This window comes from Oryza sativa, chromosome 1 (genome assembly GCF_034140825.1).
Source record: "Oryza sativa Japonica Group chromosome 1, ASM3414082v1".
NCBI lineage: Eukaryota > Viridiplantae > Streptophyta > Magnoliopsida > Poales > Poaceae > Oryza > Oryza sativa.
Genome location: NC_089035.1, coordinates 13,530,360 through 13,552,696, shown reverse-complemented (window position 1 = coordinate 13,552,696; position 22,337 = coordinate 13,530,360). Strand labels below are relative to the sequence as shown.

Below are 22,337 nucleotides of genomic sequence, written 5' to 3'. Positions count from 1 at the left end.
TATAAATTCCGGCTCCCACGCATCGTGCGTTGTATCTCACACTACTAGCTAGATCTCACTTGCACCACTCGCAATTAGTGTTTTCGCATCAGGACGACATGGAGGCGTCAGCTGCTGATCATCACGGTGGCCACCACCACCAGACGACGAAGAAGATCATCAGCCAGGGCTCCGACGGCATCGGCGGCGGCGGCGGCGGTAAGTCGAGGGTGGACCTGTACGCCGGCGCGGTGGCGCAGCGGGCGCTGTACGGGCCGACGACGACGAGCCGGTGCCGCGGCGCGGCGAGGCAGAGGCAGCAGGCGGTGGCCGGCGGCAAGGACTCCAAGCAGCCCAGCAGGCTGAGCAAGATGTCCGGGGCGGAGGGCACCTGATGATGAAGTATCTGTCGCGTGTGGTGTTGCAGCGCTTTGCAGATTGCAGATTTGCAGTATGTACTATGTATATTGGTTGTAGTAGCTAGAAGTGACGATCGCGACCGTCCTTGGTTACATTTTCGTGTGGCGCTGGGACGAGCTTAACTGGTGCTAGCTGTGTGATCCTTGTGCATATACAGTACATGTGATGCTGTTGGAACAAATAAATTGAGCTAGTTGGATACTGAATTGGATTGTTACGTGTACTAGTATGATTTCTGAGTACTAGTAGGACGTTCATGGTGAAATCTCCATACTAGCGTATATATATGGGCTTATATCTCTTGACCTCAGTTGATATAGTGGCCGAGTTTTCAAGCTCAAGCCCAAGCCCAATAAGAGCATCTCCGACAGCTTCTCTACTAAGCTCTCCAAGCTAAAAATTTGACAAATGAACCAAAAACACTCCTCCAACAAACTCTCCATTGCCTCTCCATTCAAGCCCACCCACTGGCTAATATTGGCCAGCCTCCTAGGCTGGCTATCCCCCAGCTCTCCTCTACCCGAGCTTCTCCTCTCCCTCCAGCTCCGCTACCACACCACATCCTCTCGTCTCCTTGCGCCGCGGCCACCATCCACAGGGAGCCGACGTCTTCCCTCTCCTTCCTCTGCGGTCTCCAAGGACGGGTCAGACGACGGCAGCGACGATGCCATCGTTATTCGCGAGGCGAGTTTGTAGGATCTGCAGATCGAAAGAACGAACGAACAGAATAAAAAACGAAAACAAAACGCTCTTAGTTGGGGATCGAACTAGAACTCTCATGGCAATGCGAACAGAAGGAATCCAAGACTGCTTTGCAACACAAGGCACAAGCAAAAAAGAAGCAGGATTCGATGGATGGAATGGATGGATTACCTTTGGCACAAAGAGAGATGGGGGGTGCCGAGTGGGGAGACGAGCAATAAGTAGTAGGGTCGCCATTAGGAGGAACGCTCCGTCGTCGTCGCACCCGGCCACCGTCGCCCCGTCGTCGTCGGGCACGAGCACCGCCGCCCCATCGTCGCCGCGCGCGGCCACCACCGCCCCACCGTCGCCACGCGCTGCCACCGCTGCCCCGCCGTCGCCGCGGGCGGGCACCACTGCCGCAAGCAAAAAGGGCTTGGGGAAGAGGGGGAGCAGGATAATGAGGAAGAAAGTGATGTAGAAGGCTGACATATGGGTCCCGCTGTTACAGACTCATAATAGAGAGGATGAATGGAGAGGCTGTTGGAGTAAATAACGGATTTAACTTGTCAAATTAAATGGATAGTTGGCTAAATAGATATTTGAAGAGTGGAATTTGGAGAGACTGTTGGAGATGCTCTAAATCAACAAAAAGAAGAAAATGATCATGTCAACAAACCAAGCTGGGCTGTGTTGTTCATGAATCCTCTAGTTGGAAAATACAGCAAAGCAGTTTGATTTTCAATCTGTACAAATTAGCCAAGAGCATGGGAAATTAATCTGCAATCAGTTTAGTTCCAACAGGTGGCGAACACAACACTTTATACATGAATAATTGTCCTATATATAGCTTGATCTAAATTTGATTTAATTTGTCTACATCGAATTCGTCCGGCTAAACACGTTTGATTTGTCTGGACGATCTGTCAGTCTGGTTTCATCATCAGAGCTCCTCTGGATCGCCAATATCTATGTTGAATGAACCTGGTTGTGCAGGCATGAGCAACCTCCTGTTTCCGTTGCTTAGCATCGTCGTTACATCGTGCATCGTTGGCCTGTCCTCTGCACTGTCTTGGACACACAGAAGTGCCACCTGAATGCACCTAATAATGTCCATTTCTTGGTAATCTTCTCCAAAAGATGGATCCACCAACTCGTCGCATCTCTCTTCTTTCCAAAGTTGCCAAGCCTATTAGCAAATATTAAACAATATAAAGTTTCAGAGGGTAAACATAAACGAGCAACAGTGATACATGCAGCTTCAGTAGGAAAGGATGAATATGCAGAGTTTTTAGGAGATTTTCACTCACATATCTCCTGAGCTCGTATGATCTTCCAGATAATTTGTATGAACCCACGGCTCTTTTCCCACTTATGATCTCAAGAACCAAAATGCCAAAGCTAAAAACATCAGACTTTGTTGAATAAACATTTTGGGAGCAGTACTCGGGCGCGATGTATCCACTGAAAAGAAATGATTCATGTGCGTCCATCAGATTTTAATGCAAAATAATTGTGTAAAAAACTACAGGTAACGCACAGTAATTTGAGCAATCGTGTGCAGTGATATTTTGTAGCTTTTGCTGTCCAAATTAATCGGAAAAATGCTCCCGACGACGAAAGCAACGTGACTCCAAAGGAAATTATTATTCGGTTTCTCCAGAGTCCACACTAAACAAATTTAAAAATATGGCGTTAACGGAATGATACTAGCTTGAGCAACTATCAACAAATAGTTCAATTCAATACTCCAACTCGTATTGGTGCACATGGTCTTACAAATTTAAAATTAAGAAATATCTGCACTGAACTTTCCGTGTTCTTAAGTTCTCTGATTGTAACAGATCAATCCAATTTATTGCTGATAGACTGAAATTTAAATAGTATATGAACTAGTTGCAGGTTCCGTTTTCAATTTCTCATTAGGTGTAGAACATTCCCTTTACAACTAAACTAGAGATAGACGACTGACGAGGACGTTTATGCATTTCAACAGAAGGTAATTCAAGATCAAATTTAACTTCATTTGACCAAAACCAAACGGACGTGAACCCAGGATTATCTTCATGGACACAGTTTTTCTGATACCAGCAATGTTCATTGACAATATGACCCAATTTTGGTAGATAATTTATTTTATTTCTAGTCTGGGTATGTCAATGTATGTCTACCTTATTTCTTTGGCACTTATATTTTATTAGTTGGATACATGTAAATTATGGGCTTTCAAAGAACCGTTATTCCTATTTAACCTGAAGAAATTTTACAATACTTGAGAAAGTACGTCGATGTATCTAAATTTTATACTAAAAATTTGGTTCCTCAAGGTATAGTACCCGAAGGTACTAAATTTTACGCTTAAAAATGTGATACTGTCACGCTCCGAACTAGTACCGACCGGAACTAGCCCGTGACGCTCCAAATTAACCTGTTAATCGATACCAGTCCTAGGACACAGTGCTGGTATCACAGGAAGACAGATTATCACAGCAACAGAGGTCTCTTTATTATAGAGTAGAGGTACAGTCATGTTGGGCTGCGGACAGATCCCGAGCTCACAACTGCATTACAAAAGGGAAGCGGAAGCCAGGACTTGGACCAAACAACACAGGCGCGACTTGGGAACTAGGCCGAAACCCTAAAACTCATCGTAGCCGGCTTGCTCCTGGAAGAACTCCTCATCAGCAGGATCCGCTTCATCTTCTTTAGCAACTGGGGGGGAGGGATTATTTATATAGAGCAAGGGTGAGTACGGGAGTACTCAGCAAGCCATGGGAAATAAGTGTTTAATGCAGGCTTCAAGGAAAGGCTGTTATTTTTACAATTGATTTTATTTGAACTCCTTTTTGAAAACAACTAAGTGAGTGCTTCTCAAACGACACGGATGAGACAGTGTGTCTCGTCCGGTCGGAGTTTGTGCAATGTATCAGTCTTTAGAATTGATCAAGATTGGCACCCGGCCAACAACTTTCGAACGGCCACCCGGGCCTAGCTGATCCCGTCAGCTGCAGATTTTTCAAACATCGAACCCCTTTTCACAACAGCAATTTCACAAGCAGTAGTCAAACAAAACTACGCTAGGAATCACCTCACATCCGCCCATGACCGTGGGCACGGCTGTTCGAACAGTTTGTTAACCTCTGCAGAGGGGGTACACTTTACCCACACGACATTACTAACCCGGATCACCCAGCCTGTGGGAATCAGCCACGTCGGGAGACCTCCAAGCTTTCATGACAAGGCATTTCCAAAGCCGACACAGGTTTACCATATGCCGACGAGAAGGGTCCCAGACCAACAACAGGTTAGGTCCCAGACCATACTGTGCCAGGAAGCCCAGGGGTCCTCCCCGACACCACCCCGGCGAATCCACATGTCACTCGGCATCAAGGCTCCCCTGATAAGCTAGTTACTCAGCCAGGGGTGTCCCATTCCACCCATGTGGTCGTACTTGTCTTATGTTTGGATTTTTGGTCTAAAGGAAAAGGATTTAATTAAATCCTTTTTGGAAAAGAAAAAAAAGAAAAGAAAGGAGGGAGGGAATATAGACTTTTCTCGGGCGGCTAGGGTGCGGCCCAAGAGATTTGGGGTGGCTCAGCCGAGTCTTAATGGGCCGGCCGGCCCAAAAGGCGGCCCAGAGCGCGCGCGGGAGGGGAGGAGAGAGGGGGCCGGTGGACCGGGCTCACCACGCGCGGTCCCGGGTGGGACCCGCTTGTCAGCGGCTCGGCTCACCGTGCGGAGGGAGCACGCGGCGCACGCGCGCGGGCGGGGTTGGGACGCGGTGCACGCGCGTGGTTCGCGGAGGAACGGATGCGGCGGGCCCACGCGCAGCCTCACGGCTCACCGCGGACCATGCGCACGGGAGGAAAAACGGAGGGAGCGGCTGGCCGGGTCAGCTGATCCAGTCGTGGCCGAGGTGGCGCCGACGTGGCGCCTACGTGGCAGCCACGCGGGCCGGCGGGAGGTAGACGACAACGCCGGCCGGAACGGACGGCGGACGACAGCGGCGAGCGGCGGAGCGAACCACGGCGATACAGGCGAAAGCGAGCACACCGGGTGGTTGCACAGGACAAGGGGAGACGAGCCAACGGCTCGGATTCGCTGGAGGGAGCTTGACGGCGACGAATTGCGGCGGCGGCAAGCGGCAGCGGAAGAAGGGGGAAAAGGCGACGAGGTCACGAGGGGCCAATTCCCGGCGGCGAGAGCATCTACGCGGCCGCGGGAATCCGTTGCTAGCGTCGGATTGGGCGGAGCTACGCCGAGCGAGGCCGGCGACGAGCGGGTGCTACGGAGCACGGGCGGCGACGGCGGCGAGCACACGGCGAGCGATGGCAACGGTCGAGGCGGCGCCGGCTTGCTACGGGGAGGCTACTCGAGCTAATACCGAAAACTAAGGGGGAGAGATGGAACGAGGAAGGAGAACGGGGAGATGCACTACCGTGCGAGACGGGGCGCAGTGACGAGAGGCCGACGGCGCGGGAGTAATCTCTCCGGCCTCGGGCCGGGGAAGAGGAAGGAGAGGGCGCGCCCGGAGTCCCCTTCCGCGTCCACGAACGCACCGGCTCTCCCGGCGCTTGGCGATGAACGGCGGAGGCGAGACGGAGCACGGAAGGCGGCGGCAATGGCACGGAGGCGATGAGCGAAACGGGGGGGGGGGGGGGGAATCGAGGGGAGGGCGCCTTGGTTTATAGGGGCGGCAATGTCGGTTTGGGAGAGGGGAACCGACATTGGACGGTCAAGCCGACGAGCTGGCGCTCCGGCTAGCGGCCAAAACGGCGACAGGAGGTGACGCCGGCGAGAGGGAAAAAGGGAAAAAGGAGGGAGAGAAAGGGGAGCTCACCCTTTGCTTCTTTGGGAAAAGGAGGAGGGGAGCGGGGGCGACGCGGCAGAGGGAGGGGAGGGGCTCTGCCTCCGTCCCTTGGCGGCTTGCGCGCGGAGTAGCGGGGGCCGGGCGATGACGACGGCGATGACGGCGGGGCGGTTTGGAGCGGAGCGGCGACACGGGCGGCAGGCGCGGCAGAGGCTGACGGCGGCGGCGACCAGGCGGTCGGCCACCACGGCACGCGCGCGCGGGAAACAATGGGCGGCGCGGCTCGGGAAACAATGGGCAGGCGGCTCACGCACACGCGCGCGCGCAGAGCGGAGGGGGAGGGAGGCGCTCGGCGCGGCGGCTCACACACGCGCGGGCAGGGCGGAGGGAGCGGAGGAGGGGCGCTCGGCGCGGCTCACGCGCTCGCGCGCACGCGGCGCGCGGGCGGAGCGGAGCGGAGCGGAGGGAGAGAGAGAGAGAGAGAGAGAGAGAGTGAGAGAGGGCGCCGGGGAGGGGAGGGGAAGATGGGCCGAGAGAGATTCGGCCCATCGAACCCGGGGGAGGCAAAATAGACTTTTGCGGAGGAATTGATTTGGAAGGATTTGGATTCGGAATTGAACTTGACGATAGATCGGGGATTTGAGATCTGAGATGGTACGGACACTAGACAACAAGTAAAGAAACAAATTTCGCAATTAGGGTTTTTAAGAGATAATTTTCCCGCTAGGCGCCACGACGGAACGGGCGCTACAGACCAACCCCCCTAACAAGAATCTCGACCCCGAGATTCAGCACCTAATTGAGCAGCTCCGGGAACTCGGCGCGGAGAAGATCTTCTCGCTCCCAGGTTGCCTTATCTTCAGAATGGTTGCTCCATTGGACCTTGTAGAACTTGGTGGTCTTCCTTCGAGTCTGACGTTCTGCCTCTTCAAGAACCTTGATCGGTCTTTCCTTGTAGGTCAGATTCTTTTCCAGCTTGATATTACCCAGGGGAACTTGTTCTTCTGGAACTCGAAGACATTTCTTTAACTGGGATACGTGGAACACGTTGTGCACATCTGCGAGACCTTCAGGTAACTCAAGCTGATAAGCCACTTCGCCACATCTGGCGGTTATGAGGTAGGGGCCGATGTAGCGGGGTGCTAACTTGCCGGACATCCCAAACCTTCTCATACCACGGAGGGGTGATACCCGCAGGTACACATGATCTCCCTTTTTGAACTCAAGGTCACGCCTCCGATTGTCAGCGTAATTCTTCTGACGGTTCTGTGCTGTCTTCAAACGTTCTCGGATCAGCTTAACTTGTTCTTCTGCTGCCTTCAGTATGTCAGGACCGAATACCAGCGCTTCGCCCACCTCATTCCAGCACAAGGGAGTGCGGCACTTTCTTCCGAACATTGCCTCATTCGGCGACATCTGAATGCTGGCCTGATAACTGTTGTTGTACGAGAACTCAGCATACGGCAAACAACGATCCCAAGTGCCTTCGAAATCCAGGGCACACGCACGTAGCATGTCTTCTAGGATTTGGTTTACCCTTTCTGTCTGTCCATCGGTCTGCGGATGGTAGGCCGTACTAAAATTCAGATCGGTTCCAAGGGCTTCATGCAACTGCTTCCAGAACCTTGAGGTAAACTGAGTGCCTCGATCTGATACAATCTTCTTGGGACAGCCAAATCTACATACGACATGGGTCATGTAGAGTTCTACTAGTTTCTTCCCATCAAAGGTGGTTTTCACTGGCACGAAATGAGCTGATTTCGTGAGTCGGTCCACGATTACCCAGATGGAGTCGTACCCGCTAGGGGTTCTTGGCAAACCGGTGATAAAATCCATTCCGATCTCTTCCCATTTCCACTCGGGAATCGGTAGGGGTTGCAGCAGACCAGCTGGCCTCTGATGTTCTGCCTTGACTCTTTGGCAAATGTCGCACAAGGCTACGTATTCTGCGACATCTCGCTTCATTCCAGCCCACCAGAAGTATGCCTTGATATCTTGGTACATCTTCGTACTTCCTAGATGAATGGAGTAGGCGGACTCATGAGCTTCCTTTAGGATGAGATCTCTTAACTCCTTCTTGGCCGGTACACAGATGCGGGGACCGCACCAAACTGTGCCTTGATCGTCTATGGAGAAATTGGTGTCTTTCTTCTCCTGTATTCTTTTTATTAACTCTCTTATCCCTTCGTCATCTTTCTGAGCTTCCCGGATTTGCGACTCTAGGGTAGGCTGTACTGTCAAGCTGGCAGGGACACCTGACTGTACCACGGTCAGCCTCAACTTCTCCATTTCTCTGCACAGGCGATCTTGGTCAGGCCGTATTTGAGCTATATTGCAATAGGCCTTGCGACTTAGCGCATCAGCGACCACGTTAGCTTTACCGGGGTGGTAATGAATTCCAAGATCGTAATCCTTGATTAGTTCCAACCATCTTCTCTGCCTCATATTTAACTCGGTCTGAGTAAAGATGTACTTAAGACTTTTGTGATCGGTGTATACTTCACATCTGTTCCCGATTAAATAGTGTCTCCAGATCTTAAGAGCATGAACCACAGCTGCCAACTCGAGATCATGGGTGGGATAATTGACTTCATGAGGCCTGAGCTGCCTGGATGCGTAGGCCACAACCTTTCGTTCTTGCATTAGGACACATCCTAAGCCTTGTCTTGATGCATCACAGAAGATTTCGAAATCTTTTTGGATATCTGGCAAGGTGAGAACTGGGGCAGTGGTCAACCTTTTCTTCATTTCTTGAAAGCTGTCTTCACAGGCTGCAGTCCATTGAAATTTCTTTTCCTTCTTTAACAGCTCGGTCATAGGTCTGGCTAGCTTAGAGAATCCTTCAATGAATCTTCGATAATATCCAGCTAAGCCAAGGAAGCTGCGAATTTCTGACACATTCTTGGGCGGGTTCCAAGCAAGTACAGCTTCAACCTTGCTGGGATCTACTTCGACACCGTTGGAGGAGATCACGTGTCCAAGAAATGCTACTCGATCTAACCAGAATTCGCATTTCAAGAATTTAGCGTATAGTTGATGATCCCTGAGCTTTTCAATTATCATCCTCAGGTGTTCAGCATGTTCTTCCTCATTCTTGGAGTATATCAGGATGTTGTCGATGAACACCACGACAAACTAGTCCAGGTATTCCATAAAGATTTTGTTCATTAAGTTCATGAAGAATGCTGGGGCATTGGTGAGTCCGAAGGACATCACTGTGAACTCATATAGACCATAACGCGTTGAGAAAGCGGTCTTCGGGATATCTTCATATCTGATTTTCAGTTGGTGGTAACCTGATCTTAGGTCAATTTTTGAGAAAACTCTTGCTCCTTTAAGTTGATCGAACAAATCGTCAATCCATGGCAACGGGTACTTGTTCTTTATGGTTACTTCATTCAGGGCTCTATAGTCGATTACCGTTCTCTCAGAGCCATCCTTTTTCTTAACCAGAAGCACTGGGGCTCCCCAAGGGGATGAGCTAGGTCACACATAACCCTTACTCTCCAATTCTTCGGTTTGTCTTTTAACTTCTGCTAACTCATTAGCTGCCATTCGGTAGGGTCTTTTTGCGATTGGTGCGGTGCCTGGCGCCAGTTCTATGGCAAACTCAACCTCTCTGTCTGGTGGCATACCCGTTAATTCTTCCGGAAATACGTCGGGATATTCACAGACTATAGGCACCGACTCCAAGGTGGTGACTTGTAAGCAGGTTAGAATAGACCGACTTGCGGTAGGGGTGTTAGAGGTAAAGCGGACTTGCTTTCCTCCAGGTCCTTGCAAGGTGATGGATTTTTCGGCACAATCTATCTGTCCTTTGTGCTTAGCCAACCAATCCATCCCTAGGATGATGTCCAAGCTTTGCGAGTCTAGGACTATTGGTTTGGCTAGGAAGTCAACCTCCTCAATTCTAAGGTTAACTTCCGGGCATATTTGAGTTGCCCTTATATTCCTTCCAGGGGAATGTACTATCATTGGCACACGCAAATTTTGGGTTTTCCAACCATTTCTTTTTACAAAAGCTTGTGATATGAAGGAATGGGAAGCTCCCGAATCAAACAGAACTATTGTGGGTATGGAGTTGACAAAGAACATACCCATCACAACGTCTGGAGCATCCTGAGCGGTTTCAGCTTGAATGTGGTTCACCCGACCTCGACCAAAGTTGTTGGAAGCACGTGAACCTTGTCCACTTGCCTGAGAGCTAGGACGAGACTGAGCTGCCGCTGGAGTAGAAGTCCTGGCAGTGCTGCCATTAGCATGCCCTGAGTTGGTGTTGATAGGATTCTGGGGGCACTGTCTGGCATAGTGACCCATCTGGTTGCACCGGAAACACTGAACTGCTGACGGTCCCTGCGGTGACTTGAAAGAGGTAACACTGTTTGGCGCAGGATTGCCACTAGGGGCACGCTGCTGTGGCTGAGGTGCCGGACGGTTCATCTGAGGACGAGGGGTGTAGCCTGGCTGGCGGTTAGCCTGAGTGACCGACTGGTGGTATTGCATGGGTTGACCGTAGCGAGGGCGAGGTGCGCCTCGGGAAGAATTTCCCTGATGGTTAGACTTGCGTTTCTTGTATTCTTTGGTAGCCTCTTTTCTGGCATCCTCAAGTAGAAGTGCCTTGTTGATCATATGTTGAAAGGTGGGGAAGTCAGGAGCAAGCAACTGGAGTCTCATTCCGACTGCGATTCCCTTCAAGAACTTCCTGATCTTCTTTTTGTCTGTGTCCACTTCTTCCGGAGCGTACCGAGCCAACTTGTTGAACATACTTAGGTACTCATTGACATTGCTGTTGCCTTGCTTAAGTCTGTTGAATTCCTCTTTCTTCATGTCAATGGTGCTTTCAGGCACATGAGCTGCACGGAAAGCCGTAGCAAACTCATCCCAAGCAATGTTAGTGGGTTCAGGGTGTGCATTGCAGTAATTCTCCCACCAATCTACAGCAGGTCCTCTTAGCTAGTGAGAGGCGTAGAGCGTCTTCTCAACAGGAGTACACTGCACTAAGTTGAGTTTTCTATCAACATCTTTCAGCCAATCGTCAGCCTCGACGGGCTCGACGGTCTGAGAGAATTCTGGCGGACGAGACCTCAGAAAATCTGTCAGCTTGGATCTATTGTTGTTCATGTGAGGGTGGCCATTTCCCTGCGCATTATGCTGAAAACCGGCTACGGCTGCGGCTAATCCTTGCAAGATTTGTGTCTGAACTGCCATCAGGTGCTGCATGTTGTTTTCCACATGAGGTGGGGAAGGGAGGCGTTCTTCTCCAGAATTGTGACTAGCAGTGCGGTGAGAGCGGTGAGACTGTTCCATTTCTGTATTACGGGAAGCTGTGTGATGCGAGCGGTGGCTGCGGCGGGGTTGCTCAACTTCTGCGTTGCGGGAAGCAGTACGGTGCGAACGGTTGCTGTGGTGAGACTGCTCATTAGCTGACTCATGATTTGCTTCTGGCTCGACTCTACCATCTTCAAAACCAAAGCGGGCTGGTGCACGAGCTGCACGGCGGGGGTGGCTAGCCATCTAAACTCCCAGAAAAGGGCGGGGTAAGAGTCAGATAAGCACTTAGGAGGGCAAGGAGCAAAGTAAATAGCAACTCAGATAGCACACACTAGGCATAAACTGGATTTTTCAAATCATAAAAACACCTGATACAACGGGTGTGTACAAGTCACAGAGCTACGCCGAGCTTGACTGTGCGCACACCACCTAGGAGAACCAGACTACCAAACAACACCCACAACAAACACACGCACACACTACCTCACCACGACTCCAAAAGAGTTGGCGGCGGAACAAAAGGGCCTAACACACGGACGGCTGCTGAAGACTGCCTCCTCTACTCCTCGTCGGCCTGGCTGCCTCCTGTAGTCGGCTCCTCAGTCGAAGAAACATCGATCGGCTGACGCGAAGGGACCGGCGGAACCTGTCGAGGGCCGGCAGCAGCACGGGGCGCTGGCGGTGGGGGAGCTGGGTAGTGGAAACGGAACACGGTGGAAGAACCAACAACACGCTTCCGCGCAGTGCGGATAAAGCGTGGGCCACGGCGGGAGGAAGCAACTGGGGTGTGTCCGGGGGTGTAGGAGGGGCTAACTGGGTGTGGGTAGGGGGAGTACACTGGTGAGTACGGCGCACGCGAGCTGGGGGAGCGCGGGCCACTGGGAGTGCGGGCAGAGCCGCTGGAGCTGTGGGAGGACAGGTGGCTGGCGCGGCAGAGGCGACCTGAGTCCCAAGAGATAGTGTCAACTGAGGTGACACCCTCCTCGGCCAGACGGGCCTCCAAAGCGGCGTAGCGACGGGCAAGGGAGCGGTAAGCCTCAAGGAGTAGGTCGTGCTGAGTGGCCTGAGCCTCCGAAAGCTCAACCATGCGAGTCAGCACTGGCTGAGACTCGCTGTACGGACAAGGGTACCTGGCGTCTGCGTGGCCAGAAGGAAGGCGTGGAAGCTGCCGGAAGGCGGAGCCTCCGAGACGGTGGCTGTAGTCGTGGGCCAAGCGACGAAGCGCAGTCCAGGAGAGGTCCTGGTACGCGATCTGGAGAGTGGGCCTGGCCACGGTGAAGTGGTGTGGGCGAAGGCCAGCTCCGTGTATACCTCCACGAGGGTAAAGGTACACAGAGAGCTCACAGTGAGGGGGAACACGGTCCACGGAGTACCCCGTGTACTCGGGACACGAGAAGCCAAGGAAACGGGCGAGGTCACGAAGCTGAGCGACGTGGTGACCCTCACCGAAACCGTGGGAACTGAAGCTGGCGTTCACTGCCATCTACAATTTTGAAAGAGGGAGAAAAGATCAGTAACCATTTTAGAAACAAACTATTGGAAATAAAGAAAACAAAAGAAACCTTAGCTTTTCGCAAGTAGTTTTGAACTTAGTATCCTTAGGGTCGTCCTAAACGTCGGGTTTCGCCCTAGGGCCAAGCCTGTGCTCTGATACCATCTCTTGTCACGCCCCAAACTAGCCCCGACCGGAACTAGCCCGTGACGTTCCAAATTAACCTGTTAATCGATACCAGTCCCAGGAAACAGTGCTGGTATCACAGGAAGACAGAATATCACAGCAACAGAGGTCTCTTTATTATAGAGTAGAGGTACAGTCATGTTGGGCTGCGGACAGATCCCGAGCTCACAACTGCATTACAGAAGGGAAACGGAAGCCAGGACTTGGACCAAACGACACAGGCGCGACTTGGGAACTAGGCCGAAACCCTAAAACTCATCGTAGCCGGCTTGCTCCTGGAAGAACTCCTCATCAGCAGTATCCGCTTCATCTTCTTCAGCAACTTGGGGGGGGGGGAATTATTTATATAGAGCAAGGGTGAGTACGGGAGTACTCAGCAAGCCATGGGAAATAAGTGTTTAATGCAGGCTTCAAGGAAAGGCTGCTATATTTTTTTTTGCAATTGATTTTATTTGAACTCTTTTCTAAAAACAACTAAGTGAGTGCTTCTCAAACGACACGGATGAGACAGTGCGTCTCGTCCGGTCGGAGTATGTGTAATGTATCAGTCTTTAGAATTGAAACAGGGTTGGCACCCGGCCAATAGCTTTTCAAACGGCCACCCGGGCCAACAACTTTTCAAACGGCCACCCGGGCCAACAACTTTCAAACGGCCACCCGGGCCTAGCTGATCCCATCAGCTGCAGATTTTTCAAACATCGAACCCCTTTCCACAACAGTAATTTCACAAGCAGTAGTCAAACAAAACTACGCTAGGAATCACCTCACATCCGCCCATGACCGTGGGCACGGCTGTTCGAACAGTTTGTTAACCTCTGCAGAGGGAGTACACTTTACCCACACGACATTACTAACCTGGATCACCCAGCCCGTGGGGATCAGCCACGTCGGGAGACCTCCAAACTTTCATGACAAGGCATTTCGAAAGCCGACACAGGTTTACCATATGCCGACAAGAGGGGTCCCAGACCAACAACAGGTTAGGTCCCAGACCATACTGTGCCAGGAAGCCCGGGGGTCCTCCCCGACACCACCCCAGCGAATCCACATGTCTCTCGGCATCAAGGCTCCCCTGATAAGCTAGTTACTCAGCCAGGGGTGTCCCATTCCACCCATGTGGTCGTACTTGTCTTATGTTTGGATGAAATTCCAAGGAAACGGTCCTTAAGTGCGAGAGCGGGAAACCGTACACCCGGTACGTTCCCCGGTCCGCGGTTTTGGAAATTCATTTAGTTCACAAGCACCGACCCAGGTGTCGGGTTTTCCAAGTCTTTGTAAAACCCAAGTTTTACCCAAGTTGTTATTCAAATATTAAGTTTGAAGGCGTCCATCGATACTCGCACTGGGTGCAAGAATATCGAGACGCAACTAGATGGATACAAGGGGGACATGATATAACAATTAACAAAGGAAGGATCAAATGCAACAAATTAGGTATGCCCACTAATCTGCCTCGCAGACGGGGCAAACAGATTAAGTGCGATCCTAACAATGCATAATATTTTTCAAGCAACATAATTAAATTTCAAATATAGGCTCAAGATGTTCAAAGGTGGCTTGCCTTGCTCGAGATCTGGAGCTTGATCCTCGAAATCCTCGCACTGCGGGACTTCGGGCTCCGAAACTACACGTGAAACGGGACAACTCAACAAACGGCGAAAATAAAGCCCTATTAATGACCTCTAAGCATGCCATTAGATAGATCTCGAGATTTGAGAAATTTTGGAAGTTGAACGGAGTCAAACGGACTTACGGTTGGGAAGATATTGAATTTCTAAGATTATTGGATTTTTGGTCTAAAGGAAAAGGATTTAATTAAATCCTTTTTGGAAAAGAAAAAAAAGAAAAGAAAGGAGGGAGGGAATATAGACTTTTCTCGGGCGGCTAGGGTGCGGCCCAAGAGATTTGGGGCGGCTCAGCCGAGTCTTAATGGGCCGGCCGGCCCAAAAGGCGGCCCAGAGCGCACGCGGGAGGGGAGGAGAGAGGGGGTCGGTGGACCGGGCTCACCACGCGCGGTCCCGGGTGGGACCCGCTAGTCAGCGGCTCGGCTCACCGTGCGGAGGGAGCACGTGGCGCACGCGCGCGGGCGGGGTTGGGACGCGGTGCACGCGCGTGGTTCGCGCAGGAACGGATGCGGCGGGCCCACGCGCAGCCTCACGGCTCACCGCGGACCATGCGCACGGGAGGAAAAACGGAGGGAGCAGCTGGCTGGGTCAGCTGATCCGGTCGCGGCCGAGGTGGCGCCGAGGTGGCGCCTACGTGGCAGCCACACGGGCCAGCGGGAGGTAGACGACGACGCCGGCCGGAACGGACGGCGGACGACAGCGGCGAGCGGCGGAGCGAACCACGGCGATACAGGCGAAAGCGAGCACACCGGGTGTTTGCACAGGACAAGGGGAGACGAGCCAACGGCTCGGATTCGCCGGAGGGAGCTTGACGGCGACGAATTGCGGCGGCGGCAAGCGGCGGCGGAAGAAGGGGGAAAAGGCGACGAGGTCACGAGGGGCCAATTCCCGGCGGCGAGAGCATCTACGCGGCCGCGGGAATCCGCTGCTAGCGTCGGATTGGGCGGAGCTACGCCGAGCGAGGCCGGCGACGAGCGGGTGCTACGGAGCACGGGCGGCGACGGCGGCGAGCACACGGCGAGCGATGGCAACGGTCGGGGCGGCGCCGGCTAGCTACGGGGAGGCTACTCGAGCTACTACCGAAAACTAAGGGGGAGAGATGGAACGAGGAGGGAGAACGGGGAGATGCACTACCGTGCGAGACGGGGCGCAGTGACGAGAGGCCGACGGCGCGGGAGTAATCTCTCCGGCCTCGGGCCGGGGAAGAGGAAGGAGAGGGCGCGCCCGGAGTCCCCTTCCGCGTCCACGAACGCACCGGCTCTCCCGACGCTTGGCGATGAACGGCGGAGGCGAGACGGAGCACGGAAGGCGGCGGCAATGGCACGGAGGCGATGAGCGAAACGGGGGGGGGAATCGATGGGAGGGCGCCTTGGTTTATAGGGGCGGCAATGTCGGTTTGGGAGAGGGGAACCGACATTGGACGGTCAAGCCAACGAGCTGGCGCTCCGGCTAGCGGCCAAAACGGCGATAGGAGGTGACGCCGGCGAGAGGGAAAAAGGGAAAAAGGAGGGAGAGAAAGGGGAGCTCACCCTTTGCTTCTTTGGGAAAAGGATGAGGGGAGCGGGGGCGACGCGGCAGAGGGAGGGGAGGGGCTCTGCCTCCGTCCCTTGGCAGCTTGCGCGCGGAGTAGCGGGGGCCGGGCGATGACGACGGCGATGACGGCGGGGCGGTTTGGAGCGGAGCGGCGACACGGGCGGCAGGCGCGGCAGAGGCTGACGGCGGCGGCGACCAGGCGGTCGGCCACCACGGCACGCGCGCGCGGGAAACAACGGGCGGCGCGGCTCGGGCACGCGCGTTGGCTTGCGGGGCCGAGCGGCTGCGCGGTTGCAGGCGCGGCAGGGCAGCGGGGCCGGGCGGCGCAGACGCGACGAGGGCGACGACCACGCGGGCGCGCGCGCGAACGACGCGCGGGGAGCGGCAGCGAGGGAGCGAAAAGGACGGCTCGGCTCGGCGCGGGCGGCTCACGCACACGCGCGCGCGTAGAGCGGAGGGGGAGGGAGGCGCTCGGCGCGGCGGCTCACACACGCGCGGGCAGGGCGGAGGGAGCGGAGGAGGGGCGCTCGGCGCGGCTCACGCGCTCGCGCGCACGCGGCGCGCGGGCGGAGCGGAGCGGAGGGAGAGAGAGAGAGAGAGAGAGAGAGGGCGCCGGGGAGGGGAGGGGAAGATGGGCCGAGAGAGATTCGGCCCATCGAACCCGGGGGAGGCAAAATAGACTTTTGCGGAGGAATTGATTTGGAAGGATTTGGATTCGGAATTGAACTCGACGATAGATCGGGGATTTGAGATCTGAGATGGTACGGTCACTAGATAACAAGCAAAGAAACAAATTTCGCAATTAGGGTTTTTAAGAGATAATTTTTCCGCTAGGCGCCACGACGGAACGGGCGCTACAGATACCTTCCAATATTTTCTCGAGAATGGTAAAATTAGTCATTTAACCTGAGTATATCACTTGTTTGAATAAGTCCACATAGATCTTGACAAGTGATAAGGATTTGTCATGATTATAGAATAGGAGGGGTGAAGATTCCTTACACTAGTCAATTCTACCTAGTATTCCACATGCATTTTGTAATACTAAATATCACTTCTTGAGTGTGTCTATATATATATATATATATATATATATATATATATATATATATATATATATATATATATATATATATATATATATATATATATATATATACTCTATGAGATGATTTAAGATCGACCTTAGTGTAATCTATTAACTTATTAAAGAAATAGAAAAAGGAGCCTCCACGTTCGCTCTCATGGCTTAGAAATTCTCATATTAATCGGAGAAAAAGAAAAACAGAGTCCATATAGAAATACAATTTAGAAATAGTTGAAATTCGGAATTAAAAAATAAGGAATATTGGAAGAGGAGACTAAAGTCCATATAGAAATACAATTTATAAATAACTGATATTCAGAATTAAAAATAAAAAATATTAGAAGAAGAGTATAGAGTCCATATAGAAATATAATTAAGAAATAATAGAAATTAGGAATTAAAACTAAGGAATATTAGAAGTAGAGTATAGAGTCCATATAGGAATTTAAAACTAACTAAAATTCGGAATAAACATAATCTCTAATATTGTAAAAATTGAAGATGTTTTTTTCGGTATTTTGGTACGTCATCCGTGTATGAGTTGGTTTCTAAGTTCGTTTGCTTTTGGAAATACATATTTGTATTTGAGCCGGTTTTTAAAATCGTTCACTTTTGGTAATACATAAGGAATCATATAAGAAATATGTTTAAAAAAGCTCGCATGCTAACTTGAGACGATCGGACTCCTAACCGCAGCTCATGATTTTCTAAATATATATATATCCAAGCGAACTCCCACAGTGAATTTCATCTTAACTAAACCATATAACACTAATAAGATTAACATAGACTTCACCCGTTACAACGCACGGGTATTTTTCTAGTAATATTAAAAGTAAAGTTTAGAGTTCATATAAAAATACAATTTACAAATAACTAAAATTAGAAATAAAAAAATATGGAAAGAAGAGTCTAAAGTCAATATATGAATGCAATTTAAAAGTAACTGAAATTCAAAATTAAAAATTAAAGAATATTGAAGGATGACTTTAGAGTCCACATAGAAATACAATTAGAAAAAATAAAAATTCAGAATTAAAAATAAATAATATTGGAAGAAGAGCCTAAAGTCTATATAGAAATACAATTTACAGATAACGAAAATTCGGAATTAAAAAAAGAAATATTGAAATACGAGTCTAGAGTCTATATAGGAATATAATTTAGAAATAACTAAAATTTGATATTAAAAATAATTAATAACTAACACGTATATAAAATAGAATATAAATATTACACATTAGTAGTTTTGTAAAGTTAGTACAAAATTTAAAATTATGTTGCCATTTTAATATATTTGAATAATACATTGAGAAAATATATATGCTATTATATGAGAGAAAATATAATGATGCTAACCGAGTAATCTGCGCAGACCACCATGCTAGTTTGTACTAAAATATACAAATTTAATGTGGAATCTACATGTTGTAAAACAATGGTGAGTATTCTAGCTATATATACTATCATGGCTTCAAAGGAAAATGTTCATTAATGTGTAAGTACAAACTTCTCAGCAGATTGAAGACTAGCGAGCTAGAAAACTACAAATCCTAAAATGATAGGGAAGTGCCTCACATAAAATTAAAGGGTAGATATACTTACAATGTTCCTATTGCTGTTGTCGTATTTGATTCTGTCACACTGGAGAGGCAAATCCTAGCAATACCAAAATCTGAAATTTTGGGATTCATTTCATGATCTAGCAGTATGTTGCTAGGTTTCAGGTCTCTGTGGACTATACATGCATGTGCATAGTCATGTATATAGAGTAGACCTTCTGCTATCCCTTCAATTATGTGCCGACGCACATGCCAGTTTGGTTTCACTTCTTCCTCTCCTGTCATATTTTTTCACAATAGTAAATACAATTAATTAATGAACCAAAATAATTTGAGAATATATACAAATATTACTTTGTAGCTAGTGCGAGTGAAAAATTAATAAAACGTGCTTTCTTGCTGAAGGGTTAGAGGCATACCGAAAATTAGGCCATCCAAGCTTCCATTAGGCATATATTCATAGACTAATATCCTCTCCTTGCTTTTGATGCAGCACCCAAGGAGCCTAACAAGATTCCTATGCTGAAGGCATGCTATGAGTTTAATTTCGTTTTTGAACTCCTTGAATCCCTGTGCAGAATTTGGGGCAAGTCTTTTCACTGCAATGTCTTGGTTCGTAGTCAAACGGCCCTGATGATGAAACATAGATATATATTTATATAGTTGCATGTTAGAGGATTATTGGTGATCAATTATTTGTCCAGACTCTAAATGCATAACTAAAATCCGTTATATTTTGGAACAGAAGTACTTATACTATATTTAGAGAATACGCATTTACCTTGTAAACATGACCAAATCCACCTTCTCCTAGCTTATTTTCCCTGGAGAAATTGTCCGTGGCATCTTTTATCTTAGAAAACTTGAACAGTGAAAATCTTTCATCGCTTTCACTCACGATTTCCCTTTCCAATATGACTAGATCCCTCTGCAACAATAACTCTGTCGTTGCCACAGATCAAATTGTAAGCAAAAATCAATATGAAGTGACAATGAAGAATACAGTATTGACCATAATCTTGTGTATATATATATATTAACTAGAGAGCAAGAAAACAACATATCGGTCAACAGTCAAAGAAATTTTAGTTAACTCGCCTCTTATCTCCTTGACGATGTAAGGCCTGAGCAGCACCACGGATATGATCAGTACCAAGCACGGCACGCCAAATATGACGATCTTCAGCATCGTGCTCAGTCCCTCTAGATGCAAGTAAGTGTGCAATTAAAAGATACTAGCTAGATGAAAAAGAGATAAGTGTGCAAACAAATATGATATGACTTTATAAGAGAAGAAAATGAGAAAGATAATTTAGACCATAAGTTAATCATTCAAGAGCTATGAATTGAGATGATGTGACTTAATTTAATTAGAGAAGAGATAAATAATATTAACAACACTTAAAATTTAGTAGGGACGAATTTTATAGATATATTGGATTAGATTACATACATTAATCAGGTGATATATATGCAATTATGTATGCATGGTTGTCTGAAAATATGATTAAATTGCTGTAGTTAATCTTGCAAGGACATGCTCATGCAAGGAGCTAGTGCATATATGAATTGAAATCAACGAGAAGACGACATACTTTTGGGCATGTTGAGCTTGATAGTGGTGCTGGTCTCCTTGAAGAAGACATCCTTCTCGTAACGGAGGTTACACCGGACTCCGAGGATCCTCCCACCGACCGGCCGTGACGAAGCGTCGCCGAACAGCTTCGGCATCTGCGCGATGATGCCGGCGAGGCAGCTCCGGCACTGCTCGCCGGTGAGGTCCGGCGTGCACTGCACCAGCCCGTACACCACGCTCACCCCCTGCTCGTCGAACCACGTCTCCCCCGTGGCGTACCGGCTCGGCGACGACGACGACCCGAAGGCGGCGAGGTCGGCCGTCCTGTTCATCAGCTCCGTGGCCTTCGCCATGAACCGCGCCGCCGCGTCGGCACCGGCGACCTCGTTCATGTTCTTGCCCGACCAGAGCGGCTCGTTGTCGCCGGGGTCGGAGAGGAGGCGGCCGTCGTTGGTGTAGCGGATCATGTACTGGTCGTAGTAGACGGTGGCGTCCGCGGCGCCCGGGCAGAACTGCGCCGCGGCGTCGCGGAACGCCGACGCGAGGCCGTCGGTGCAGTTGCCGCCGGTGAAGTCGCCCCGGCAGAGCACCAGGCCGTGCACCTCGTCGGGCGCCGCGCCGTAGCTCCCCGACGCGAAGCCGGTGGCGAGGGCGCGCCTGGAGAGCGCGCCTCCGAGGGCGCGCAGGTTGGAGAGGTACGCGCTGCCCACGGCCGTGTGGTTGCCGGCGGTCGCGTTGCAGTGCGTGTTCAGCGGGCTCACCGTGGCGGAGGAGGTGTCCTGGCCGCTCGCCGCCGGTGACCATGAGGTGGTGGCTAGCACGAGGAGGAGGAGGAGGTTGAGCATGGTGCCCGTACGTTGGAGGAGGATAGTAAACGACTAAACGTTCAGTTGTACTAGCTGCTGAGCTAGCTTAGTAAAGTTGTAGCAACACAAGTGGAGTATATAGTGAAGTGGAGCGCAAGGCTAGTAACTCTCGAATGTCCGAGGTCATTTGATGAATTGTGATAATCTGATCGATTAGTTGCAACCGACCCAGCAAGAGTATTAGGCATAGTTGAAAACATATTATTGACCAGATTATTATAGTGTGTAGAATCGAATAGCAAGAATTAAGCCAACTAGAGGGGGTGAATGATTGTAGTACCCAAAACCCAAAACATTAGCGGAATTCAAAGTTACTATCAAATTCGATGGCGGTCTGTCTAATCGGAGAAGACACGCTGGTCTGAACTCTCGATTACCACCGGTCTGATTGGTGGAGTTGCTTCGTTCTGACCGCCCGATGCGCTACTGTCGTCTGTCACCGCCGCCGATCTGACCGCCCTGATGCCGTCAGTCTGACCGTCGGTGTCCCACTGGTTGAACCGCCGAACCCAAGCAAACACAAATCAAAGATCTCTCAAAGTAGATTGAAACTTTATTACTTTTCTCTCAAAGTGCAACAACATCACTCCTCACGAAAATCTCGACTAAACTCGAAACACTTAACTTTTCTCTGGACTCAACTCTCTCAAAAACGATACCGGAAAATCACACCCTCCCTCTCTATTTATACTCGAGGTAGGCAGCTTAAAGCCACGAACCAACCTTGTACAAGAAGTCTTAATCTCCTAGAAAACCTTCCCTTACAAGAAACGAACTTTACAAACTCCAATTATACCAAATTTGACTCCCTCCAAATTCGACTCCGCATCCCATACGCACACAATATCTCCATCGTATGCCATATGGAATCTTCACCAACCACGTGCATTGATATTTAGCCTAAGCATTCCGCATGATATCCTAATCGTCCGGAGGCCATCTTCTCTCAAGTTGACTCCCGATCCATCACCGACAACACTCTCCCGAGGCATTAAGAATCACCTACACATGCATTAATCAAGAAACCATACCCGAGGACAAGTTTTCACCAACTTGACTCATTGTAAGTAAACAACAGTATTACATAAGCATAGTATCCATTTAGAAGCCATAAACATAAATTATCCACTGATATCGAAAGAATCAACTAGAAACTGACACATCGTCAGCCAGTCTGACCGCACACATTCCACAGACTGACTCGCTACCACAGCCCGGTCTGACCGGACCACTCTGTCAGCAATTCTTG

General features: G+C 50.1%; 1 protein-coding gene, 1 long non-coding RNA gene and 1 other non-coding gene across 3 annotated transcripts; 1 reads left to right on the top strand and 2 right to left on the bottom strand.

Annotated features, from left to right (window-relative positions):
- The first annotated feature begins 13 nt into the window (after nt 1-13).
- LOC9266164 (uncharacterized) lies at nt 14-605 on the top strand. The gene has a single exon (XR_001546592.3). It is a non-coding gene; the product is annotated as an uncharacterized lncRNA (long non-coding RNA).
- A 47-nt stretch (nt 606-652) lies between these two features.
- LOC112938873 (uncharacterized) lies at nt 653-1,531 on the bottom strand. The gene is made up of 2 exons (XR_010740103.1): nt 1,273-1,531; nt 653-1,098 (listed from the first exon to the last, which is right to left on the bottom strand). It is a non-coding gene; the product is annotated as an uncharacterized protein (transcript).
- Nucleotides 1,532-1,789: 258 nt separating this feature from the next.
- Nucleotides 1,790-21,133, bottom strand: LOC9270410 (cysteine-rich receptor-like protein kinase 15). Its single transcript, XM_015786037.3, has 7 exons — nt 20,242-21,133; nt 19,745-19,849; nt 19,428-19,588; nt 19,066-19,276; nt 18,690-18,924; nt 2,391-2,544; nt 1,790-2,269 (listed from the first exon to the last, which is right to left on the bottom strand). Exons 1-7 carry the CDS (start codon nt 21,065-21,067, stop codon nt 2,024-2,026), a joined length of 1,938 nt encoding a protein of 645 aa, XP_015641523.1. The 5' UTR covers nt 21,068-21,133; the 3' UTR covers nt 1,790-2,023.
- Nucleotides 21,134-22,337: the final 1,204 nt, after the last annotated feature.

Excerpts from the sequence above, each read along its gene's own strand:
- LOC9270410 (XM_015786037.3), bottom strand. The coding sequence starts at position 21,067 with ATGCTCAACCTCCTCCTCCTCCTCGTGCTAGCCACCACCTCATGGTCA. Across the intron at positions 19,850-20,241 it reads CAAGCTCAACATGCCCAAAA|AGGGACTGAGCACGATGCTG; the intron begins GTATGTCGTCTT and ends ACTTGCATCTAG. Across the intron at positions 2,545-18,689 it reads ACAACAGCAATAGGAACATT|TGGATACATCGCGCCCGAGT; the intron begins GTAAGTATATCT and ends ATTTCTTTTCAG.